The sequence below is a fragment of the Corythoichthys intestinalis genome, chromosome 2 (genome assembly GCF_030265065.1).
Source record: "Corythoichthys intestinalis isolate RoL2023-P3 chromosome 2, ASM3026506v1, whole genome shotgun sequence".
Classification (NCBI taxonomy): Eukaryota; Metazoa; Chordata; class Actinopteri; order Syngnathiformes; family Syngnathidae; genus Corythoichthys; species Corythoichthys intestinalis.
Window position 1 is genome coordinate 30,534,278 of NC_080396.1, and position 27,026 is coordinate 30,561,303.

The 27,026-nt window shown below is 39.5% G+C and overlaps 1 protein-coding gene across 5 annotated transcripts in view; it reads left to right on the forward strand.

Annotated features, from left to right (window-relative positions):
* znf385a (zinc finger protein 385A) overlaps positions 1 to 27,026 on the forward strand; it is a 104,044-nt gene that overhangs the window by 60,209 nt on the left and 16,809 nt on the right. For 4 of the 5 annotated variants that reach the window (XM_057819332.1, XM_057819326.1, XM_057819340.1 and 1 more), the window contains 3 exons: positions 6,478 to 6,588; positions 17,466 to 17,640; positions 25,876 to 26,214. In XM_057819332.1, the coding sequence (XP_057675315.1) occupies positions 6,478 to 6,588; positions 17,466 to 17,640; positions 25,876 to 26,214 (625 nt within the window). Of the gene's footprint in view, positions 1 to 1,030; positions 1,358 to 6,477; positions 6,589 to 17,465; positions 17,641 to 25,875; positions 26,215 to 27,026 lie in introns of those variants that run through there. The other variant, XM_057819350.1, reaches the window with a different exon arrangement.

Sequence of the window (27,026 nt, forward strand, 5' to 3'; positions counted from 1 at the left end):
AAAGATCAGTATGTGCGAATTCATTAAAATCAAATTTATGATGTTTGTTTTCTAACATACGGTGTATTTCCCATAGTCATAAAAGTGTCTCAAAGGGTTCTATAGGTACTCAAATATATTTTAAAACGTGGCCTAAATACTCTTAAATCTACTAAAGCACTTCCTAAAAGTAACCTAAAAACTTTTAGAGTTACTAAATATGCCCTAGAAATTACATAAAAACTCTTAATTCTACAGTAGGTAAATACATACTCCACAAAAGTCACATAACTACTCTTAAATCTACAGAAATAATCACCCAAAAAATATTTCTTCTCAAACACATAATTTAAATTTATTTATCAATCTATTCATTTATTTTTAATCTGTTCTGTTCAACTGCTTAGACATGGAGCACGGGCATCTGAGTGTCCCTATGGTCTGAACAATTTTGCCTTATGGTCTGAACAATTTTAATGTTTCACATAAGAGTTTGATATACTCCTAAATACATCTTTAAAGTTAGGTAAATCCTCTTAAATATGTGAAAGGAAAATAAAAACAGGAAGTAAACAATAATTCTAAATATTTTGCACAATCTGTATCTCAATAAATGTTTCAAAGACCAAAAACCGTTCTAAATAATATAATAAAACTGAACTCCACCTAACAAATGCACTGTATTTAAAAGAAATATTGAAACAACTTAAAGATTCAGTTTGTAGATTTAACATACCATCAGATGTACTCGTAACACACTTGGAAAAACACTGACATAGAATGCATATAGATGCAATGCTGTATCCGTGATGCATGAAAATACAAGAACAGCGACTTCTAAAAACCTGGTGCAATAGATAATCAGTCACACTAACACGAAATGGCGTGCAAAGCAAATATTTCAGCTTTTGTTGGTTCTGTTAGATGGGCCACAGGCAAGCAGGGGGGTAAGTGGAGGACTCTCATAATCCTTGGAGCGCATCCAGAGATAGCAAATATGCAGAAGAAGGAGGGGAGAGCGAAGGAGTAGGGGAGGAGACACTGCAGTGCAGCTTGAGGGACACACCATGGCAAACATTAGGGCATGGTGAAGGAAAGCTGAGCACAAGAGGGGGAAGACAGCGGAAACACTTGCGGAGTTTAAAGACAGTATCCCAACACCTCAACGAAACCACGAAGGAGAACCGTTGATAAGAATGCTCTACAAGCCGAAAGTGCTTTCAGTTCTTTTTCATCTTTGAGACGTGAACTGGTAGCTGAATGAGGGAGCAAAGTTTCAGTCTCACACACTCTGAGACCCAAATACGCACCTGTGACAGCAACATACACACGAGGGAAAATGCAGCTCCAAGATTCCACAGACACTGAAGAGAAGAAGGTGAGGATGTTTTTTTTAATTTTCCCACCCTGCTGTTCTTAATCTGGCCTCGAGTAAAGTGTAACTTATGCTTCAAAGGCTGTGTTAAACCCACTTCAGTGCAGATTACACTGCTGGTGCCAGAGCGTTGCCACTGGGATAATTCTTCCTTGCTCAAGTTCAACATGAAGAAAACAATCTGCTGTCTAGAAGTGATCAAACACAGCAGGAGACTAAACTGAAAATAAAATGCGTGAAGGGAAACAACACAGCAAGATATGACAAAAGTCATTTTCATTGAGAGGTAGTTAGAGAAAAAAAAAACAATTCACAGTGTACTTAAAGCATTCATTGGAATTGATGGCGATTGACAACCACTCCATTTTAACTCAGAGGGTTGGCAGTGAATGATCTTGGTTTGCTGCCATTGTGGTATGGGATGTCCTTCAATGATGACAGGCCTAATTTCTCCCATGATAAATGCTGCCCTAAACATTCCTATTAAAAGCAGGCCTCAGTTTGTTAACAGGAAAGTAAATAGCAACAACAAAAAAGCTGGTGAGATATGACAGTGCAGCGTTAGTACATTTTGGGCACGCAGTAAAGACTCACTGATGCTTATTCCTCATATGTAACTTCCTCACAAATAGGATAGCTATTTAAATGGGAAATATGACGAAAAACATTGGAAGATGATGGTGTATGGTATGGTACGGTACGGTACGGTACGGTATGTTAATAATGTTCTCTGACAGCATAGTCGTTGACCTGCCTGAATTTGGTGCAAGTTCTGTTATGTCTTTCCACTCAGTGATGGCAGAATGAATGGGCGTGTGAATGGTTGTTTTTCTCTAAATTTGACTGGCAACCAGTCAACAATGTTGGCTGCTGATGCTGAATGGAAATTGCGCTATAGAAAATCCGTGACTAGCGTGTATACTCAGTCTAGTTGTATACAATGAACTTTTTTTACATACAGTGCTAGCAAATCTTTTAGTTATCATCAGTTGGTATCATCATACAATACAGTACATTACAATTCAATATGCAATGAGCAGTTCTGCTTGTTGTGGTTTCAAATGCTAAAAACTACTATTACTATGATGTTGGAAAAAGGCAACACTATGACAACAAAGGAAAGGACATTTTTCATAAATGGAAGATGAAGATGTCTGGAAGGTTGTGTGCCTCAACGGGTTAGGTTGAGCTGCGCAGGGTCGTATATTCTGTGCAGATTCCAGACTGCCTCAAAATGGGGACATTTTGTCTCTAAAACATTAAAACAGCGCAAGTAAATTTCTGCTTGCCCATATGCGACCACATAATTTGCTGATATTTAACTTTTTTTTCATCATAATTCTTTGATAAATTTTGTTCCTATCTAAGCTCAGTTGTTACCAAAAAAGCTCAAATAAGCTATCTGCTTATGTATTTCAAGGCACCACAATAGTTCTAATGCATGTGGGCCTTGTCAACATCAGGGCTTTTGGCGCTTCAGTCTCTCTCATGGAGCAGCTGACATGATCACAGATTGTTTACTTGCCTTTGCCTGCACTTAAGTGGGAGTTTAGGTTGATTTCTGTGAGCAACCCCTCCACTCCCACCGCCCTCCGCAAAGGCCTCTTGGCAGCTGCGCAGTGTTTTTAACAGCTGAATCGACTGGGTGGATCGTAGCTGACCTCCACCTAGGGAACTGGATTGAAGCCCATGATTCATGCGCACAATTATCTCAGCTCTTGTTATACGCTCTCCAGTGGTGCATGGGCCGGTCACAATGCCGGCACACCCGTACAGCATGTAACGCACACCTGCACTGAGCTGTTTGTAATACGTCAGGTAAATAAATGTTAGTGTAGGAAAATGTTGAGTGCAAAGTATTGTATAATGCTGGACTTTTTATATATATATATATATATGTACCGTAATTTTCGCACTACAAGGCCCACCAAACACGAAAATGATATTATTAAAAAATAAGCCGCACTGGACTATAAGCCGCAGTTGTCCTCACTGTATAATGGGATATTTACACCAAAATATATTAACCGGTAACACTTTATTTGACAGCGGCATCATACGACTGTCATAAGACCAAATGAACCACCAAGTTTTGAACCAATTGGCTGCAAAGCTTCGTTGCTTCAAGAAGCTTCATTTGGCCATCACTGCCCCCTTGGGGGAGACAGTCAACCTCTGCTGCAATCTGCTGTCAACACTATTGTTGGCTAACATGCCTCCTAGCATGAATTGCAGCGCTACAAACGTAAATAACAATCAAAATTCATGTTCTGTGCTAATTATTTCTTCAGTTACAGTTCCGGCTGTTTCATTAATTACTAGTTATGGTCAGTGTTGTTAATAACGGCGTTAGAATATAACGGCATTACTAATGGCGTTATTTTTTTTTTAGTAGTGAGTAATCTAATTAATTACTTTTCTCATCTTGGCAACGCCATTACCGTTACTGAGGGTGCAAAGGCGTGCGTTACTATGCGTTGCTATATTGGTTGAATGACGCGATAAAAGTCTGAGGGAGACGGACTCACCGAGACGACAGAGCAGAGCAGAAGTGGGGAGGAGGCAAAAAAGTTGTGACGCCGAGCAAACGCGATGCTAGGTGGCTCCAATAATACCTGACTGTAGCTGATAGCCTACAAACTACGTCCACGTTATGGTAGATATGGTAGACATGGTAGATATCACATATGTATATATAGAACTACAACTAGATGCGAAATGACAGACACTGGGGCGTTAGCAACATGTACAGTATAGGAACTAGATGCGTTAGTAATCAGCCGCCATCTTAAAGCAGTAGACTTCTTAGGAAGGCTCTGTTGTAGAGAACCTTCCTAGCGAACCTAAGTAACTGTTTATCTAAATACTCCTAAATCAGAAAAATCTTGACTTGAATCTATCTTTAAATGATGAACCACTTTTAAAACTTCCACATGTCAAAAGTAGACAGAAGGGAACTAATGCAATAATGGGAGCAATTTTAACAACTTTTAACGGTTGATTCAGGGTAAAGGTTCAATTAGGGTAAAGGCCAATTGTCCCAAAAACCTTTAACACTTCACATAGTGTGACCTAAGTTTTTTTGTTTGTTTTTTTGAGGAAAAAATTATCACCAGTTACTTTGCCAAGTAACTAATTAGTCTTATACCCCTTTTCCACTGGCCAAAAAACCCGTGTCAACCCACTAACAATCGGCTTTTGGTGACAGTGGGAAAGGTGCAGCGACCCGCCTCGACCCGTGTCAATCAACCCGCCAAGCGACCCGCGTTAAAATCACCTCGGCTCTGACCGTCATGCAGTGTGAAAGCAAAACCCCGGGTCAACAGTCAACACCCTAATCTACGTGGGGACGTAGGCTCTTACGTGATGCGTCATAACAACATGCCAGTCGCCTCCCATTTAACACGCCCCAAACCCGTGGTTACGTTGATGCTAACAACAAAGCTAGTAGAAGAAGAATTCACGTCGCCTACGTTGCTTCAGCACAAGCAGAGTGTTGATCCTTTCCCGCATTTCGACCATTTCGAGGGCAGTAAAAACCATGAGAACAGAGAACACAAACGGAAAGGAGGCTTCCATAATGCTCTGCATTGTTTACTTCCTTGAACTGAATGAATTCGGTTGCACTTGTCGACGTTGATCTTAGCGTGTTGACGTCACGCAACCTTACGCACGGCTGAGGAGGGGTGGGGGGTTAGACGGGTGAAAAAATTTTAAAAAGACACGGCTTTTTTTTTTTTTGTCAATGGGAAAGGTGCCAAATGCCAATTGCTAGTGGGTTGCATCGGCTTGGAAAAAACGCGCGTTGACCCACTAGTTTCAGTGGGAAAGGGGCATTACATTCAGGTAACTGAGTTACTAACGCAATTACTTTTTGGGAGAAGTAATTTGTAACTATAATTAATTACTTTTTTAAAGTAAGATTAACAACACTGGTTAGGGTATTTGGTAACACTTTATTGGACAGTGGCGCCGCAAGACTGTCATTAAACAATTATAATTATGACATGAGCCTGTCATGAGCATTAATAAATGCTTATAACAGATGTCATAAAGTGTTATCTGGCAAATTATCTAACTTTTGCATTGATGTAAAACTGAACTGGACATAAATGGAGTTAGTGACATAATTGGCCAGATGACACTTAAAGTTTTCTGTCATAAGCATTCAGAGGGCCATGATAGTGTCATGTCAAAATTATGACGGTCCAATGATGCCACTGTCAAATAAAGTGTTACCTGTTGGCCCAAATAAATCAACAAATAAACCACACTGGACTAAAAGCCGCAGGATTCAAAATAAAGGAAAAAAGTAGCGGCTTATAGGCCGATAATTACAGTATACATATCTGCAGTAATAGAGAAAATTCTTGTCTTGTGCCTATATCTTTAATAGTTACAATATGAGTCTGTGTGACGTTACTTGACCATTAGTTTGGCGATGGGCCGAATGAAACACAAAGATGGGCCAAATTGAGTAATTTCTTGTCTGTGAACCTTCCCAAAGCAGTACATTTGCATTACATTAGGGAGGATTTGGAAGGCTTTATCGAACATTGTGCCAATTTCAACACCAAATGAATTTACTACTCTCTATTGGCCATGACTTTTTTTTGTCTTGATACAGTGCCATACAGTATCATTTTTCTTTTTTTCTTAATCCTGCTCTTACTGCAAAGTGGCTTATAGAAAACCATAATGGCTACTGACTTGATAGTGTTAAACCCATTTACCAACCCCATTTACAATGATGGCTACATGTATTCACCTCACCTTTGGACCTCTACAGTCTAGAGCGGGGTCAATACGCCTGACCTAAGTCACTTAAATGTATATGAGGTGCTTAACAGTTAACAGCATGCTGCTGATTGATGGAGCAGCTGGAGAAAAGTCAAATAGCTGCAATGTAAACGTCCATATGTCTGAAGAAGCAGCTCAGGGTCTATTGAATGGAACCAAAATTGTGACAAGATGACTCAAATGAGGCCAGAGAATTTTGGCATTAGCAGTCTGGTTTCATCAAGAGTAGCTCCAATACAAAAGAGAGTTTACGTAAATGTAAATTTTTTTCTTCTCTCTCCTCCCTTTTTCCATCCTTCCTCTGTCGTCTTCTCCTGTGCCAGATGGACCCAGTCCAGAAGGCCGTGATCAACCACACATTCGGAGTTCCACTGGTCAAGACCAAGCGGCCGGTCATTTCCTGCAACGTCTGTCAGATCCGCTTCAACTCAGAGGTACTACACACAATGCTTTGTCATGTTGTAGTTTTAAAAAAAACAATTTTTTTAATGTGCATTTTGTACATTGTGGGGACAGGCTGTTTTCTCTCCGGTGAGTGGGTATTGACACAGACAATACGTTGTAGTTCTTTGCTTTATTTTGACACTCTTGTTGGATTTTCAATTTGTTTTAAAGTACTGCAGCATCAAAGAAGCAATAAAGAATGCGGAACAAAGCTGCATGATCTGGCACTGAGGCCATGGATGAGTAATTGGTTGTTTACAACTTTCACTGGTGCATCAACGCTGACAAATTGTATAAGAATCCTCAAACACTCGACTTTTTAAAAATTCTACTGGACACTTCTATTGTTTTCATTATTACCGTATTGGCCCGAATATAAGACGGCCCTGATTATAAGACGACCCCCTTTTTCAAGACTCAAGTTTGAAAAAAGACTTTTTGAACACCAAATTAATTTTTATACAGAAAATAATTACAGTACATCTGAAACAAATGATTATAACAATATATTTAAGAGAAAAAGCATGTAATTTTGCCTCATTCAAATCTTACCATAATTTCCCGAATATAAGGTGCACCCGTGTATAATGCGCACCCCATATTTACTTGTAAAATCTAGGGAAAATTATTGTACACGTTTATAACGCGCACCCTAATTTTAGCATCAATAAATAGAAGAATACAAGAAAACAGAGCTTGTGTACAGATACAGAAATGTCATTTTACTGACTGGTGAAACACAGCACAAGCATAGCACATTGGTAGTTCAAAAAATTACCATAAACTGACAATATTTACGGTAATAATATGATTTGACAACTTCTCCAACTTACCAGAATCTAGGAGAAAACAAAACAGATGTGACTTTTCTTTTAAAGGCTGCTGTGTAACTTGCTCATTTCATCATGATGAATAAATGTTTCTTCAATGGATTGATACGGTAAAATGAAAGTGAGAACGTAAGTCGGAAATCCGTGAGAGTTCATCGCTGTCAACACAACAGTAACAATAGGAACTATTGTTATTTGGGTTTGAGTTTCCCGAGGGACAGATATAGTTGACAGACACAGGAAGTCTGTGTGCTTACGTTTGTTATGGTCCGAGTTGCGGAGCTGCACTAAACGTTGACTCAAATGAGTTCAAGAAACTAAATTCTGTGCTTTATGAAGAGTGAAAAAAGCAGAATTTAACACAGACGAAATCATTCGGCCGATTAGAGTGAAGTATTACCGAAACAAAATGGTGACGTTACGTACCGTAATGGTCAGCAACGGGTCGCCGCATAAATTTCTTCAACACAATGTGGCCGTGTCAATAAAAAAAAAAAAAAAATCGGTTTATATACACATGTTATATACAGTGATACCTCAGCTCACGAACATAATTGGTTCCCAGAAAGTGTGCGTGAGGCGAAAAGTTCGTCTTCCGAACATTTATTTCCCATAAGAAACCATTAAAATGAGAATAATCCGTTCCCAGGTCCCCATAAAACATAATTTTCTACTAAATAAGCCTTAAAACTACACAAAAATATACCTTATTTTATGTATAATAAGTGTGCTATTGTATTATAATTAAAGAAATAAACTGTACTGTATAATAAAGTTGTTTTATTTACCTTTGCGATGGTATGGGAGTGGGAGGAGTGGGAGGAGGAGGGAGGGAGTTACTGTTTGGAAGGAGAGTGTTACCGGCAAAGTGCGCAGTTAGCGTAGACTCCACTGCTGTGCCCCCCACATGCTTTTGGTTGTTAATAAAAGTGCCCACAAAAAGCCATCCGACGCCTCTGGGTGTTTGTATGCACGCCGCCTCCTTTCTGGAGAAGAAATCGGGCGAACCGAAGACAACCGACGACAACGAGCCAACGTGACTCGCCGGTCCACTTCTCACGACGGTGGGAAGCTGAAAGCACCGCCAATTACCAGTCGAGGGCGAATTGGTAACACGAGTCACCTTCCATAAGGACTGTATGTAACTCTTTTTCGGTCCCATAATAGCAAAAGTACACTCAATATGGTCCAAAATGTCTATCAAACACAAATCACGTCCGCACTCAACGAAAGGGAGGGGACGAACTGGGACGCCGTGAGCGTGCGTCAGCTTCTCGTGGCGCTGTCCGACCGCGTGGCTTGGTTCGTCCGCCGAAAACTAGTTCGCCAGCAGAGACTATATGCTCGCGAATTTAATGTTCTTGAGGCGAAAAGTTCGTGAGCTTAAGCGTTCGTGAGCCGAGGTATCACTGTATATATATTTCTGTCTCCATCCATGTACCTGTTTATAATGCGCACCATGATTTTACGAGTTGATTTTGGGGGAAAAAAGTGTGCGTTATATTCGGGAAATTACGGTAATATCTGAACATTTAAACATGTGAACTAAAGTGCAGTCACATTCGTAAATGAATTGCTTCTGGTTTTTTAAATGTAAATAAACCAATCTATTGTGATAAAACAACAAAATTGCAATAACTGCATTAACCATCAAAGTGAGGTCTAACTGTAACTGTAGTCTTGAAACAAATCTGAATAAGGAAAAACATTGAAATAAAATAATGCAAACTGGTTGAACTTGGGAGTAGCTGAGATCTGTCAGGACAGAACATTACTCAGGACAGAGCGACTCCCACTTTTTCAGTCTTATTTCAATGCAAAAAACACCATCTTATATTCGGGCCAATACGGTACTTTGTCCATAAGAGTTTTCTGTAGGTTGATCACAAAAAACATTGTGTACTCGTGACTGATGACACGGAAGACTTCCATGTGCCATGGTGATAAACTATTACAATTGTCGAATGTGTAGTTTGTGATGTTGAAACCACAGTGGTGTAGACACTCAGACACACACAGACCACATTAAGGAGTGGACCAGTGCTAAATATACTTTACTAAATCTGCAATCATGGCTTCCATGTGGTTAAGCAGATACAAGGTTATAATCTTTGGCTCACCCTTCTTAGAGTTTGATTTTGAACTGTTTACATTTATCCCAATGTTTATACTGTGTGATTCAATATTTCTTTTGTCAAACACTATACACATGCACTAAAACACATACAGTGTGGACAAAAATATGGAATAGGATGTTACACCCACTGCTTTCTAAGGATATTGAGGTTTTTCTGTGTGGATTTTCTTTTTATATCCATCAAAGGCCACCCAAGTTACCACACACAAAACTCAGCCAAGCATGCCGTTATGGCACCTTTCTTTGTGCAGTGGGACACAGCCATGCTGGGCAAGAGAAGCGCCTTTGTCTAACGTACAATTATCCACATTTTTTGGTATAACATACAAAGTTTATAAAGAACCTGTCTCCAAATACTATAAATACTTTGTTTCCCGACTTCAGATAGTTTCTAATCTAAGTGATGTACAATTCTTTTTTTTTACCCACCATGTTGTACAGTGAGCTACCGGATAAGCTCAATTTAAAATGGAAAGGCTAGTAGGACTAGTTTTTTTGTTTGTACACTTTTTTCTGGATAACCATAATCGGTTAATTTTAGCTAAATTATGATCAATTTCAATTTAATCCTATCATTATTATTTGTGGGCCAAAAACTGATGGACCACAGAGAAATATGCAGTGGCAAAAGTCTCACCTTAATTAAAATGTCTCTGATACGTGAAGATTAATAGGCTGTGGAGACCAGCGTTTTGTCCATGTTTCCCAGTTCACAGGACTGTGTAGTTTTTTTGCTGCGCTTACTTTCGTCATGTTGGCTGTGCCATATCATAACGTTGTCGAAATTACCAGGGTATTTTTGGTGATGATATCCTGGTACTAGTTACCCTGCAGTGAAATAATGATGACAGATGTCATAGAAAACGTTGCTACAGACATACACGGATTATATACAACAATTTCAATGAGCGAAAGTACGATGTCATCGACTTTGTCCTCAAATGAGTATTTAATATGGATGCACCTTCGGTTGAGCACTCATGATCGGAGCACGTAGTGAAAGTTCTTGTGCTTTAAAAAAAAAATCATTGGCCGACTTAAGTTATATGCTAGTTTACACTAGCCCTTTTTAGTCAACACATTATGGAATCACCGGTCTCAGAGGTAGTTCATGTAGATGTTTAATTTTGTAGTGAAACATTGTCCCCGCATTGTCAGATGCTAAAATATAAAAACTAAAGTTCTTAAAAGTTTTTAACTGTAAGTTTTAAGCTTTTATATTACATTTAATTTATAAGGTCTAATACTACTGGCCAGGTTTTTCTTCCATTTCAAGCTGTGCCACTTAGGCCAGGTTCATACCGCAGGTCTTAATGCACAATTCCGATTTTTGTCATATCTGTTCTTTTGGTGTGCCCATTTAGACTGCCTTTGTCCATTCAAGTAACACATACGCGTACTAATTAGCAGTTTGAGATGCGCTGTGCAAACTCACCCACATGCACAGGAGCATCAAAACAAATGCTGGCTCAACGTCATTCTAGGGGGATCATATTTTGATTTCCAAATAGAGGACCCACATAACAGGCATAAATAATCCCCGTTTAGTCTTATATTCAAAGTTTATACAGTATGTATTGATAGAATGCACGCACTGTGCGTGCATGACGTACACATATATGGACAGTTTGCCCTGACTCTCGGCCGTGTTAGCAATCTTGCTCATTTGGAGCACAGAAAGAAAACCGAGCATTCTCAGGCTTATCCCCTCCCCATTTTATTTTTTTATGACTGTTGTCAAGCTCGCCTCTTCCCTAAAAGCCGCATTCAAGCTAGGCGTTAACGCTAATGCACAGCTCTATCGCTAACGTAGCGCCCTGTCTCCCTTGCTATTTCCTGATGTAATTACTGCATCAATTCTAATTTGGGGGACTTGGCAGTTCAGACCTCAGCCACATTCTGGAAAAATGTGTCCATATCTAGTAACCTGGATCGGATTTGAAATGGTCCACTTTTATGCGACCTGTCCCAGGCCGTCAAGTTAATGCCTGACTCGAGTCGGAAAAACACAAAGAAATCGGATTTGTGCATTAAGACCTGCGGTATGAACCTAGCCTTATTCATTGCTCTAGATTTGCGCTATTTATATCACAGTGCAATTCAAGGTTGGCTTAAATGTTGTGTGCAATAACAATGGTGTTCATCCAAAACAGAAATTGTTCCCGTAGTATCAAAAATATCACAAATTTACTAATAATAAATGTTCTTAATGTAATTTAGGTGCTACATTACTGTACATTGCTTTTTCCCTACTATGACCAATGAGATAATTTGCCTTGCCAAAAAATTCTACTTTGGTCTCATCTGTCCTTTGGACATTCTACCTCAGGTTTTGTGGCTTGTCAGCAAGCTGCTAATGTTGTGTCCTTATTTGATCTTTCACAGCCCCTTAAGGCTTTTTTTTCTCTCAGCATCTTTCACTTACATTTAATTTCTGTCTTATTGTGCATTATTCTCAGCATGCTAATACAATTTTTCAGGTGCATTGTGTGTTAAATGATAACCTTGGCCTTGGTGGTGTGCTGCATTAATGATGTCACAGGCTCTGTTCTACTGCATTGACCAATGTCACAACTACTGCAGCAGAATTAGCCTGAGAAGGATCCATTTATTTGCTTTCTTTCTTTTTCACCACCCCCACCCTCTATTTTTTTATTGTTTATTGTGCCAGTCAGTCCGTTATTTTATTATTATATTTTTATCAACTTCTGCAACCATGCTGTCCTATCAGAGTTTTTCCTCTGCCTAATGAATAAGTAATGAGATGGATTTACTCCAGCTTTTACCCCTGGTTGTGAATATTGTCCCATTTTTTATCCATCCCATTCTGAGGGTAAATTCACACGACAATGTACGCTTTTTCCAGGTGCCTGCTCAAGGCACCTCTTACCTCTGCATGTCTTTTTGTTCAGCATGTTTGATATGATCCTTGTGTGGTTTCATTTTTTTTCCACTGTTTGAGATTCCCCTATGGTTTTTTTTTCAGCTGGAATGCATGAGAGTTTTTAGGTTAGCACCATTTCTGTGCTTTTCAATGATTGAACAGTAACTGGTAGACCTGAGCTACACTTTTACTGAACATGGGTCAAATTTGGCCCAAAACCTCTGTACATGGAATATTTAGTAAGTCCCGATATGTCACTCTTCTTGTTTGGTAGGGCCAAGTATAGATGCCTTTTATTCTGAGCAGGGCCTCCCACTGACACTCAGCTGCTTGGCAGTTGATCCCTTTGGCTCTGTAGGAGAGCTTAAGAAAGACTTGACGGTCGCCTCTCCATGTGCCACTGAACACTTTTTTATCTGCCCTTTTAACCATGTACATTTGAGCTGTCATGTCTTCACCTTGTCTCACCTCTATCCACCCATGACTGGCTCCATCAAGTATGGCAGTGCCTCATCTGGATCATGACTAGTAAAAAAAAAAAAAAGAAATAAAATAAGATAATGATTAAAGCAACATCAAGTAACTTTTCAACTTTTATAAAATATTTTCATAACATATATGATATTATGTCGACTGACAACTAGTTGAATGACACCTCTTTTATTTATTGAGGAGGTCTGTATCGAGACAGAGAGACAGAAAGTTTTATCTAAGGAGGAAAAGACTACCAGGATCCTCAAGAATAAACATTGGCCAGGCTTTCACTTGCTGGCGTGACAACCCCCCCAACCAAACTCTAGAGTTTGGGTGGGGTGGGTGGGATTGTTACCCACACTAATTCATATTGTCTGGGATAAAAGAAAAAAAAATCGACTAATCTATCAGTGTAGGCAAAATGAACTCAATACAACCGTCCTTCACACAGCCACTGGAAATAGAATGTTGTTTAATCCATCTGCGGGTGACAGCAAGATATGATTTTACGATACTGTGCGGATGTGAGCTGGTCCTCACGGGAAACGCAGTCTTCCTTAAGGCAAATCACTAAAACTTTTGTCCACAAGTGTCGCTGAAACCGACCAAAATTGAAAAGTTACCTAGTGTTGCTTTAAATCAAATATTTGTTCTTGATCTGTGGTTCATAATGAACACTGCTTCAAATCCAACATTTTTCATGATTTCATAGTCAAATTGCAGTATTTGCTTTTTTTTTTAATGCATGGCTGAAACATAAAGTACGGAAGCAAGCAGCTAAGCTCCACCTCATATTGCGCAATCACTGACTGGCAATAGTGTACCGTATGTAACACGTCACCTTTACTCATTAATCTTCATGACGTTACTAACTGTTGCTAGGGGGGTCAAACCCGTGTTTGTCCCTCATGCTAGATGCATGTAAATAGTGTACAAACGAGATGTTTACTGAGCTAAACCTACCAATTCTAAAAAAGACCGGAAAAAGAGCCAACCTGATCCAGAGGTAGCTTTTTTATCGACACCTTTTTCTTGTGTGCATTGCCTTACGATACAGATGATGACATTCTCCTGTTTCAACAAGTTATCGTTTACCACCATATGCCCTGTCTTTCTTATATATTATATCCTCTGTTTGTCTTATGTCTCTGACCGTTCTTGGGGGTAATTTATACTGCCATTTTTGTGTATCGATCGATTTATCGATTTATGTGTAGCTATCACAAATGCTACTCAGTGACAGCCAACAAAGTTTTTTTTTTTTTTTAATTAATAACAAATCTTAATTCTACTAATTTATTTACACTTCCACCTTAATAAGGTTGTTTCTGTACAACGGAAAAGTAAAGCTGTTAAATCTAGAGCCTACCTGTAGGCACGAAAAGGCTTAACTCAAAAAGACCAAGGCCAAACGTGGCTAATTTGTTTAAATATCCGTATTTTAGAAAAATAGGCCTACATGACTGTTGTGATATATAAATAAAAGTGATTTTTTTTTCAGGTCATTCATTGTCAGACAGAAGCAGCACGGGAAAACGCCAAGCTAAAAAATAGGTAAAATATCAAAATGGCTTACCTTTTCAGGGCAGGCAATGGATCAGGTTCGTCGATCTGTTGGACCATGGCCCCCAACAAAATATTTACTGCATATGAAGGTGAATGGCTTCACCTTCCTGGCGTTAAACTGGTCTTTTGGACATCCGCACAAGTTGATCCATTGTTCACATTTTTTCCATCTGAGTTTTTGGCTTCAGGAAACGTATGAAGAAAACATCCTTCATACGTGGATGGTCGTAAAATCTAGAGTTGTTTCTAAAAGCTCCTATAGCGTCAGTGTTTACTCTGCAAGTTCTTTTTTGAAAGATTACCAGCAGAAAACAAGCAGTACTAGCATTGGTTGTATGCGAGCGTGCGTCTAGGTTGACCCTCTTCCGGTTTACGATGGGGACGTCACGCAACATTGCAGTCTAAAAATAGCATTCGTGCCTTACGCTATTGGAAAAGTAAAGCATTTTTTTGCATATTAATTAAAATTGGGCTCATTTACATTATACTAGTCAGCTGAAGACAAATTTCCAACTCGGTGGACTGTTCTATTCTATTCTATTCTATTCTATTCTATTCTATTGTTTTATTCTACAAATTCAAAAAACCTTTGAAAGTGGCTGTCTTACACGGCGTCTTCTGTCATTTGCCCAATTGGAGTTTCAGTGCTTCTGGCAATGTGATAGGATCTCAGCATACCTGAAACCACCGCCACTGCCATGACCCCAAGATGTCGGTTGTCATACCACACTGCGTGTCCACGATGTGGCCCCTGACAAAAAAAAATTGTCCCGTGATCTGATGACTGCATGGAAAGAACAGTTGAGAAGAGGACACACAAGTTTTTTTTCCCCCCAGTTCTGCCTGGCCAATGTTTAGTTGAAGTGAGGGCCCTAACTGTCATTACAAATCCTTCGTTAATATTTCTAGATTTTGCTCTCATGAGTCACCACAGTTAAAACTTTGCTCCATGTGAAAGAAAAACATGAAGCAATTACCAGTATTATGTCTCAAATTTTATTTTTGCACATTACTACGTGATTTATACGTCAGTCTATCAAATAATTAAGGCATTGTGATGATTAATATGTTCTCTTGAAACCACTAGAAAAAAAAAAACTCAAATGTCCAAATATTATGTACAAGAAAAGCATGCTGATATAATTATTGTACCCATTATAAATGTGAGACTGCCATGATAATCTTTTTTGGTCATAAATCTGTAAATCTGACTCTAATGTCAGCCATGAACCTCACTGCACGTCACTGTTACCAGGGTTCAGTTACAGAGGACTGGCGATGTCCGTAGTGATACAGAAGAAAAATATGAACTTCTAAAGAAGAACAGCTTTCAGTTTACAGTGCCAGATTATGCCTGTCATACAGCAACAAACACAAGTGGGCACACCCACCTATCACCACCTTTATCCGGTCAATCTCTCAGCCTAAGCTTGTGGTCAATGGCCTAAGTGTCAGATAAATTCTCCAAGCATTGCTGCACTTGTGTCAACTTTCAGCCGCCCATCACAACCCCATGGGGGTGCTGACTGTAAGCCAGCCACATTTTAAAAATCATCTTCATGAGTTGCTCCTTGATGCAGTTTTATGACCCCTCTGTTACTAACTGCATTGCACATCTGCTCACTCAACATGTTTTTGGAGCTGCTGGCAGCTGATTCAAGTGCTACGCTGAAATATTGCATCCTCGACAGGGTTGCGTATTTAATTGCTGGGACACAAACTTTGATGGTGGGGATAATATAGAAAAGATAAAACTAACAGATGGTTGGTTGGGATGTAAATTTCCCCTGTCGACTGAGGAAAAAAACGTCCGACATCAGCTAACACATTTCTACTCTGAATACCTTGATAGTTTTGCGATTTCGTTGTACCCTTCGCAAGAAATGGACATACAGTAACAGAGCCTTTTCCATGTTTCACAGTATGGACCACTGTAGGTTTTCCTTCCATTTACAAAGGGGCAACAACTCATTTCAGCACGTATATTTCTATACTGTACACCAGTATGTTTTTGTCACACTTCCTCCACTTTTCAGATTCCTGGTGACAGCTGCATACACTGTAGCAGCCTCACATTTTATCCTATATGTTTTGCCAGCCTAACATACCTCAGCGTAGGGACCTAAACAAAGACTCTGCCGTGGTCCACGTGATGAACTGCCCGCCTTGCTTGTTTACGCTCTGTGCAAACGCACTAGCTAGTGGAGAGATAAGCTTCTCCAATAAATCTCAGAAATATCATGTTTTGTAATACAGAATGATTTTCACTATCAGAAAAGACTGCCACTCACATTTTTTAAATGCTTTTCACCTGAGAATAGATGTCTTTGTCTATTTGGGACCCATATAAATCAGAAATTCCTTGATTAAATGCTGCCCAATAGCCTCAGTTGTTTAAGAGAGAGTTCTAATCCCACTTGCTTTATCAGTCTGGTAATAATGAAAACTGAAGCCAGTAACTGTCAAACAATTTACACTTGTTGACAATGTACTGAATGTGAGAATGTCGGAGTGTTGATACAAAAGCCTAACCCTTTAACTGCTTATAGACATTTACATTGAATTAATTCACTACCATTAATGGTGATAGGCTTTAAATTCACTTGAATCGTTGAAATATATTGGACGTCAATCGCTGTCAGTGGCAGCGAATAAATTAATTGGAAAAATATGATGAGAGAAATTAAAAATAAGTCACGAGAGAAGAACAAAGTGCACCACTGTAGTCTCAAGTTTCTCAATCTTTGCTGCCTTTTGGTCCTGTGCTTGTAATCCATCCGTCCTTTCACTGTAAACCAGTCTGCTTGTCTGTGGCACAGTCCCACTGTGTGTATAGAATAACAGGCATGTGTCGGATTAAGAAAGTTTCCTAAATAATCTCATGCGAGCCAACACATGAAATGGATAAAAACTTCCTCAATTCTGTTGAATGTATCAAATGAAATAATATATGTATTATTTTGTGTTGCTAACCAGAGCCAAGCTGAAGCCCACTACAAAGGAAACCGCCATGCCAGGAGAGTCAAAGGCATTGAAACCTCAAAGAGTCGCTGTCAAGATGGTGACAAGCCTCAAACCGCGACCCCCACCACCTCGCCATCTCCTCCGGGAGCCCCAGGCACTCCCTCTGATAACGAGAGCAGCAAACAAGGTGAGCGAGCTGAAAACGCCTCACTTGATCACACGCAGACACTGTGTTGCCCTGTATGCATTCAAGAAATAAACATTAGCATGTGGGTGGGCATAGGAAAAGTTATTTCGCATAATGTTGAACATTTGTCGAATCCAAAAATATTGGGGTGATCATCATGATATTTTCAGCGGTTCGAGTGGGGCCTAGTAGGTTGAGGTGTTCAGACGTTAAATTTATTATACTTAAAATAATAAAGTGGGGCAAATAAGTATTTAGTCATCCACCAATTGTGCAAGTTGTCCTACTTTAAAAGATTAGAGAGGCCTGTAATTGTCAACATGGATAAACCTCAACCATGAGAGACAGAATGTGAAAAAAAAAAAACACATTGTTTGATTTTTAAAGAATTTATTTCAAGATTGGAGTGAAAAATAAGCATTTGGTCACCTACAAACAAGCAAGATTTCTGGCTGTCAAAGAGGTCTAACTTCTTCTAACGAGGTCTAACGAGGCTCCCTTCGTTACCGGTATTAATGGCACCTGTTTTAACTCATTATCGGTATAAAAGACACCTGTCCACAATCTCAGTCAGTCACAATCCAAACGCCACTATGGCCAAGACCAAAAAGCTGTCGAAGGACACCTGAGACAAATTGTAGACCTGTACCAGGCTGGGAAGATTGAATCTGCAACAGGGACCTAGTGAATGACCTACAGAGAGCTGGGACCACAGTAACAAAGGCTACTATCAGTAACACAATGTGCCGCCAGGGACTCAAATCCTGCACTGCCAGACGTGTCCCCCTGCTGAAGCCAGTAAACTTTCAGGCCCGTCTGCGGTTCGCTAGAGAGCATTTGGATGATCCAGAAGAGGACTGGGAGAATGTGTTATGGTGAGATGAAACCAAAATAGAACTTTTTGGTAGAAACACAGGTTCTCGTGTTTGGAGGAGAAAGAATACTGAATTGCATCCGAAGAACACCATACCCAATGTGAAGCATGGGGTGGAAACATTATGCTTTGGGGCTGTTTTTCTGCAAAGGGACCAGGACGACTGATCTGTGTAAAGGAAAGAATGAATTGGGCCACGTATCGAGAGATTTTGAGTGAAAATCTCCTTCCATCAGCAAGGGCACTGAAGATGAGACGTGGCTGGGTCTTTCAGCATGACAGTGATCCCAAACACACAGCCAGGGCAACAAAGGAATGGCTTCGTAAGAAGCATTTCAAGGTCGTTGAGTGGCCTAGCCAGTCTCCAGATCTCAACCCCATAGAAAATCTGTGGAGGGAGTTGAAATTCCGTGTTGCCCAATGACAGCCCCAAAACATCACTGCTCTAGAGGAGATCTGCATGTAGGAATGGGCCAAAATACCAGCAACAGTGTGTAAAAAAGCTTGTGAAGCGTTACAGAAAACGTTTGGCCTCCGTTATTGCCAACAAAGGGTACATAACAAAGTATTGAGATGAACTTTTGGTATTGACCAAATACTTATTTTCCACCATGATTTGCAAATAAATTCTTTAAAAATCAAACAATGTAATTTTCTGTTTTTTTCCACATTCTGTCTGTCATGGTTGAGGTTTACCCATGTTGAAAATTACCGGCCTCGCTAATATTTTCAAGTGGGAGAACTTGCACAATTAGTGGTTGACTAAATACTTATTTGCCCCACTGTGTATGCTCACTATTTTTCTTCTTCGGAAATACATGTACATACATGGCAAATACATTATATAGTAGATGGTATCCTCGTAGCCATGAATTTTGGAGCTTGGGTTGTCATGGTCGTGGGAAAGGGATGAATGGTACTTTGCTGTACTTGTTTCTTTCAGTTCAAAATTTTTTTTAATGTTTGCATAAGTGGTTCCCCACATTAAGTGTATTTCTGACAGTGTGAAGAAAACAATTGTACAATGCTAAATTTTAATTCCTGATAAATATTTACAGCTGGAAATGATCACGACGGTCATAACAGTCAGATGCAATTTTGCATTCATTGTCTACAATAATAGTAATAACAACAACAAAAAAGCAACTTCATTTTTCATTTACAGTCTGGCCACCATTTCTAACACAGTGATCAAAGTGGATATGTAATAAGGGTGCCAGAAACAATATCTTGTTTAAATCAAGTCTAACCACAAGAATGTTCTGCATCTGTTGAATGCAAACATGTTTTGAACATGAGCAGCAGGACCTTCCCCTGGCAAGAAGTGGAGAACTTGTTGTTTTTTTCCAAATAGTTCCTGAATTTTAATGCTTAAGACCAGATTTTTAACACTTAAGGTCAGTTAAGAGAAACACGCAATTTTACCAAAACCAATTATAATAACGGTCATTTGTTACTGTAATAGAGTGACGTCATTCTCAGAATACAGTCCTTTGCTTGACATTGCTTTTGCCATGCCTGTTTTTTTAACTCGCACATCTCAACAACAACAGTCACTATGGCATCACCTCTGACAGGCCCAATGTGTCATCTGCTTTATTTTCATTTTATTTCCAGGTTGTGTACTTTCATCTATAAAAATATAATAGTATTTAATTTCATGGAAAAAGTACAACATCTTCAGTCCGTAATGCATCATTTGACATTGTTGTATTAAGTGTATTAAAATCAAATCACATGGGAATTCCACAACTGTTTTTGTTGAACTGAAGATGATGACAGGGACGTAAAATGTAATATATTACATTTTGAACGTAAGACAATTAGATTGGCGCCGTTGAACAAGCATTAGCAATATTTGGACAGGAACAAGAGTAATGACTCAAGCTTCTCTCATCCAGTTGTGTCAGTTTTCTCAGAGTCTCTTCATCCGTCAGCTCAGTGTAGCTCATCTTTGTATTTCTAGCTTTAACCTCCAGGCTGCGTGTCTCCTCTCCGTTCCTTTCTTCACACTGCAGTTTCCATTCCCTCAGTGTCACCAGTTTGTCCTTGGATCAAGTACCAGGCAATGAATAGAGCTGCCATGTTTTGCTGACATTTACAAAGGTTCCAGCATGTGGCTCATTGTTTACCAGGCATTTCCACTTTAGTGAGGAGAGGGAAAACGGCAAGCATGAAGGTCAGATCAAGGCCGAAATAAATCTGGCCTAAAATTGTGCACCATTTCACATCACTAAGACTTAGTTGTTGTGACGGTATTCAATTTGTTTGCACTTTTCACCTAAAGTTCCACTCTACAAGTGAACACTATTGTGCTACCAATCCTAGAATGGCTAGAGGTCTGTCTCCACCCGTCTGAAGGATTTGAAATTGCCATCAAAGAGGATTCTAGCGTAGCGAGCCAAAGAAAGTCTGCTATTTTTGGAATCACAAAGCAGAAACATGTGAAAGGATTCTTCTCATGACCCGAAACCTTGTGTCTTCTTGCTATGTGAACGCATCTGTGAGTGGATTCGATATGGTTTGTCTCATGGCTGACAAATTCCTGCTAACGACAATTTGTGTCAAATGTGGTGGAGAGAAAGCCATGGTTTTGAATTGGTTTGTCGATAAAGTTCGTTAGTTTGCAGACTATATTTTTAGGGATAGAGTAAACAATTGAGGTTGTCCATTGGTGCTTCTACATTGCTTGCATTCTACTTTCTGGCACATCAACATGCATAGGAGTCGATGGAGAGAACTTTATTGTCCCCGGGGGGGGGGGCATTTGTTTTGTGACACAAATGTAAGTCATATAATGACAGGACATAGGACAAAAGACACAAACACAGTGCATATATCAACCATAGGCATAGCATCACAAACACAATGTATCCCACGCTCTTCAATATACTCTGCACCCTTGGGTATCTTGGGGGTATTTTATTTCAACTGATTTAAGGCTTTTATGGCTTGTGGTTCAAAATATAATTTGCAATGGTCCGGGCCAGAAGGGAGGTGTGGGGGGCAGAAGTGATGTCGACATGGCAGTAGTTCAAAATAAGATGCCAGATAGCGTGTGTAATCATGTACAATGTGTTTTGCCCTTCTCTCGATGTACAATGTGTTTTGACGTTCTCATCAGACTCTCTTTATAAATGTGGTCAAAGTTTAGTAGTTTGAACCCAAATAACTTACAGTGACTCAGTGGGATTTGTTTTCAAACAAGCAGATAATACATCCACTTAAAAGACTTTCAATTAGAGATATTGGACTATTTTGTTATTAATTGTAAAAAAAAAAAAAAAAAAGACTCTTTAAAAAGTCAATTCTATGATGATATATGATATTCATGACGTGAGCAATTGTTTCTAGGCGGGTCAAGCTCGCGTTTGTCCCTAATGCTAAATGCATGGAAATAGTGTACGAACGAGATGTTTACTAAGCAAAACCTACCAATTCTGTCCGAAAATGATGTTCCTGGTGCCAAATTCACTGGTAAAGATGTGGAAGAACATAAAAAAGTTCAGTTAAATAAATGGCTTGAGTGTCGAGGGCTGAAAAAGACAGGAAAAAGAGCCGACCTGATCCAGAGATAGCTTTTTATCGCCACCTTTTTCTTGTGTGCATTGCCTTACGCCACTGACAATGACATTATCCTGTTTCACCAATCTATCCTTTACCACCATATGCCCTGTCTTTCTTATATATTATAACCTTTGGTTGTCTTATGTCTCTGACCGTTCTTGGGGGTAATTTACATTGCTATTTTTGTGTAGCGATCGCAAATGCTACTCAGTGACAGCCAACGAACACTTTTAATTTTTTCATTTATAACAAATCTTAATTCTATAATTTATTTACACTTCGCCCTTACTAAAGTTTTTTTTTTTTTTACAACAGAAAAAGTAACAAAATTGGCAGTCAGATACCATTTTAATTTTTTTTCAGGTCACTCATTGTCAGACAGAAGCAGCACGGTAAAACGCCATGTTAAAAAAAGGAGTAAAAATATCGAAATGGCTTACCTCTTCGTCCTCTGTAGGACCATTGCCCTCAACAAAATATTTACTGTAATGAAATGTAAATGGCTTCACCTTACTGGCGTTAAACTGGTCTTTTGGACGTCCGCGAAGTTGATCCATTCTTCACATTCACAAAGTTTTTGGCATCAGGGAACGTATGAAGAAAACATCCTTCATATGTCGTAATGTCTAAAGTCGTTTCTACAAGTTCCATAGCAGCTGTGTTTACTCGGCATGTTCTTTTTTGAAAGACTACCGGCAGAAAACAAGCAGTAATAACATGGATTGTATGCGAGGGCGTGTCCATATTGACCCACTTCCGGGTTACGATGACGACGTCTAAAAATAGCATTCGTGCTCTACGCTATTGGTGTGAAGTGTCTTGCACAACGACACATGCGGAACCAGACTCGAACCGCCGAGTCTTCAATCAAACGACATCCCACTCAACTACCTGTGCCAATGTCACCTCCAGTAAAGGCTCCTCATCAAGTTTGTTGCAAACTGGCTGTTAGAAGTTTAATAAAACTGTCATTGCTATTGACTGTTATGTTCCTGTCGGATCATTTTCTGCTCTTTCCCGAAACTGTTGCTTTTCATAATGTGGTCGGACAAACAAATACTGTATATTAGAGGTTATATTTTTCAGTACTTCATTCTTTTGATTCATGATCAACAATTCATGTGAACAGTGCATCCAGTTACAAAACACTTCTAAGAGCTGCAACAAGAAGATTCATGGCGTATACTGTTTGCATGATGTCAGAGTAGATCTTCTGGTGAGGAGACATGTCATCTGAAGGGATTTGGTGGATGGAGGGTTTGATTCTTTATGTAGGCGGTGAAGAAACAGCTATTAACATGAAGAAATACAAACTCTGCTTCACCCTCTTCTTCCCGCTACTCTATCACACACCCACCTCAAATGATGGGTCTGGTTGTTGTTCCACCCTTTAGCACACACTTGCACATACACACAGTCAAGGTCATTTAAACGGATAACTTTCATGTGACATCTTGGGTTGCATGACTAACTATAGTATTTAGTTGCAGAAGATTGATAGGCTTTTGATACAAGTGGTTGTTTGATTAAAATAATCGCAGATACAATTTGCAATTTGTAAAATTAAAAAAGAAAAATCAACAACAATGACAATTTCATCAATTGAAATAAATGTAATGTATGTGTTTTATGACCATGTCGGATTGTTGCTGGCATGCTAGACAGAGTAAAGGGCACCCGTCTGCATTTTGAATGAGGATCATCTCTCTCGCAAGCCCAGCATTGAGTTTCAGAGCTCATTCATCATAAACAATTGAGTGGTTTATAATATCCTAGCAGGCTTAACAGCTAAGGTAACAAGGCAAACTACGTGTGGTAACATTTTTACAGACAATAAGAGCATCATGCTTAAAGCCGGTCAGAAGAGTACAATGGATATTATTTTTGCTTCAAACAATAAACCTCTCTTTAAAAAATCTTACAACTTTATCAACAAGCCATATGAATATGCTACAAATATTTCAATTTCCTGACAAGGATTAAGTATGCAGACACACCAGACTACTCTAAAGCATCTGGACTCAGTTAACTCTCTTTGTTGACCTCCATTCTTACCCCCCTTTCAGGAAAGGAAGGTCACTTGTATGTCTTTACTTGTTGTTACAATTGGTTTTAACACAACATGCACTGATGGACAAATTTTCATTGACGGCAATGAATTTCCATTCCATTTTATTTTGGAATGGACTGGCCATCTATCACCATCACAGGCAGTCAATGAGTTAAGCAAACAGATGATAAGTATAGCAAATCCTGAGATAATCCACAGTAGAGCCAATGACAGTGACGAAAAAGGACTTCTAGGAGTATCATTGAAAGGAGTTTAGCCTTTAGGTGACCTTTGTAGGCAAGGAGGAATTCAGCAGTTGTATGAGCTTGACCAGATGTGATGGTTCAGTATTGCACTCTTCCATTGAGCCTTTGTCAGGAGTGCTCCCGATTTTAATTGAAATCACGTTTTATGGATTCCGAATTTGTGTGTGAGCGGGGTGTGAACTCCACGTAAATCCGAATCCATCTTAGCTCACACCTGAATGGTCTCGCAATACAATTTCATTGCAAGCAGGCTGCTTGTATTTGCTATGTTAAGGCTGTCAAACACTGGCTCACAGCATGGGACAAATGAGAGGGCTCTATTTCTACCAAAACAGAGTGAGGAATAAGTTCTCTCCAAAAGAACATCTGTTTGACACCACCCTGCAAGCAACATCTCCACAGCTGGAAACCTCCAAACCTGTGTGGAAAAAGAAAAGATTGTGATTTTGGAAGGCCGTGGAATGGAAAGCTTTCATGATGGCATGTTCATCAAATGTGATGTAATGAAACTGTGGATGTAGTTTCCTTTTACATAACTCTAAAATGATCTCATGGAACGTAAATATCTCAGTGCTCTATGACCTGTCATGACAAAGCCTGCAGCAATCTTTAAAAGGCAATTGAGTTGTTAAAGCTGATATTTGCTTTCTCGCCGCAAATATCTCATAATGTGCTTTTAATGCCATAATCTAGAGGGGTCTTTTACCCTTGTGCTGCTTTTGGCACTACATCCAGGGGAATTTAAAGAAGAACCCTTCTCGTTGGGGGCGGGGTGAGTAAGCCACCCAAATTTAGGGCGTCTTTTTCAGACAACACCCAGGGTGAATACCACAGGCATGGCGTAGGCTGATCTGAAACATGTGTATGTGTGCATACATATATTTTTTAGCTGGTTCAGAAATAATCACAAAAAGTAAAGAAACATATAAACAAAATGAAACGTGGTGTTGGTGGGGGGGGGGTTTTAGCATTAACGGATGTCACACTTCATTGAATTTGCTTTGTACTTCCTGGCTTGGCCTTTGACAAAGTGTGTGCCATGCTGTCACGTCAGAAAAGCCAAAAGCAACAGCTGTGTGGGAAAGAACCAAAGTGAACAAGCTGCAGTTTCGGCTCTCTACCTCAAATAAACATTTCAGTCGAGTAAAACATACAACTCCCAGGAAGCTAAATCCATCTCATTTATAGGGCGGAAATTCGCACTCTCATATGACATCAAACTTGAATGTAAAGAAATATTTTTCATCACTTTTGGCATGTTAAGTCGGAAATGAAACTATTTTGCTAGCACCTGCAAGTGCTTTAGGCTGGTTTGTCTGATCTTCACATGGTTAGCATTGTGGTTTTACTTGACACTCGCTTCACCGCATTTAAGCACAAACAACCCACAGTCGAACAGTTTCATGCTGACGTTTTAAACAGGAACATTAATGGCGCCTAACCGCTGTATTTATTTAATTTTATTTCTCTCTTTGCAGATGAAACACAGCCTGTGTCACAGTTAAATGGGCCACTGTTTGCCTCGGGAACTCTACCCCCTCTGACCAACCCGCCTACCCCACCCATGGACCCACCCTCTCAATGTGCCCTGCTGCCCACTTCGACCCATCCCATGAGTTCTACTTCCTCCTCCTCGCCAGGTGGTAGCATCCCCGGCAACTCAGAGCCCTCTCTGGTCTCAGGAGCCACAGGGCCCTTGACTTCCGGCGGTCCACCCGGCCCAGAGACAGAAGAGGACAAGGCAAAGAAGTTGCTCTATTGTTCCTTGTGCAAAGTGGCTGTCAACTCCTTGTCACAACTGGAGGCTCACAACAAAGGTGGGTGTTGTATTCAACAAGCATTCATGCAAAAGTCAAGAGGATAAATACTGCATAGTGATGTTAAGTGTTAATTCAGAATTGGTGGACATTTTAAATGATAACATGATACATGATATTTTATTTGCAAGGCATCCCCACAAATAATATAGATTTTTTTTTTTCCCTGTCTGTTTTTTGACATGCTGCGCAGCACACTAACGTTGACCGATTCTCTTCATTCCGATTTCGAAACATTCCAAAACTTTACAGGCTCGCTTTCAATTTTGCTTCTAACCTTCAACACAGTTTTTTCAACAAAAAAAAGCCCTGTTCATTTCCAATGTCAAAAACATTTGCAAAAATATTTCATGACTATTTACATCATAATTTCTCACTGAATGTAATAAAACAACAAATGAACATGTGTGGAATTATGAACTTGGCAAAAAAAAAACAGTGAAATAACTGGTAACACTTTACAATAAGGGTCCCTTAATTAACGTTAGTTAATGCATTTTTAGACAATAACTAATGTTTAAGTAACATTACAATAATTAATATGATTGCTTATCTAACATTTATTAATATATTAATTAACATGATTTAAAGTATTAGTTAATGCATTAGTTAATGCATAACCAGACAGAAACTAATGGTTTGGTAAAATGAAATATATACTGTATATAGGCCTATAGAGTGTTAGGGTTTGTTAGCCTAAGCATTTATAATTTCTTAGTTAGGGTTAGGGTTTAGGGTTGTGCTAACATGTGCTAAACTTACGAAAAGTATTCAGTAATGGTTAATAAAGGTTAAAGGGGGTGGGGGGCTTA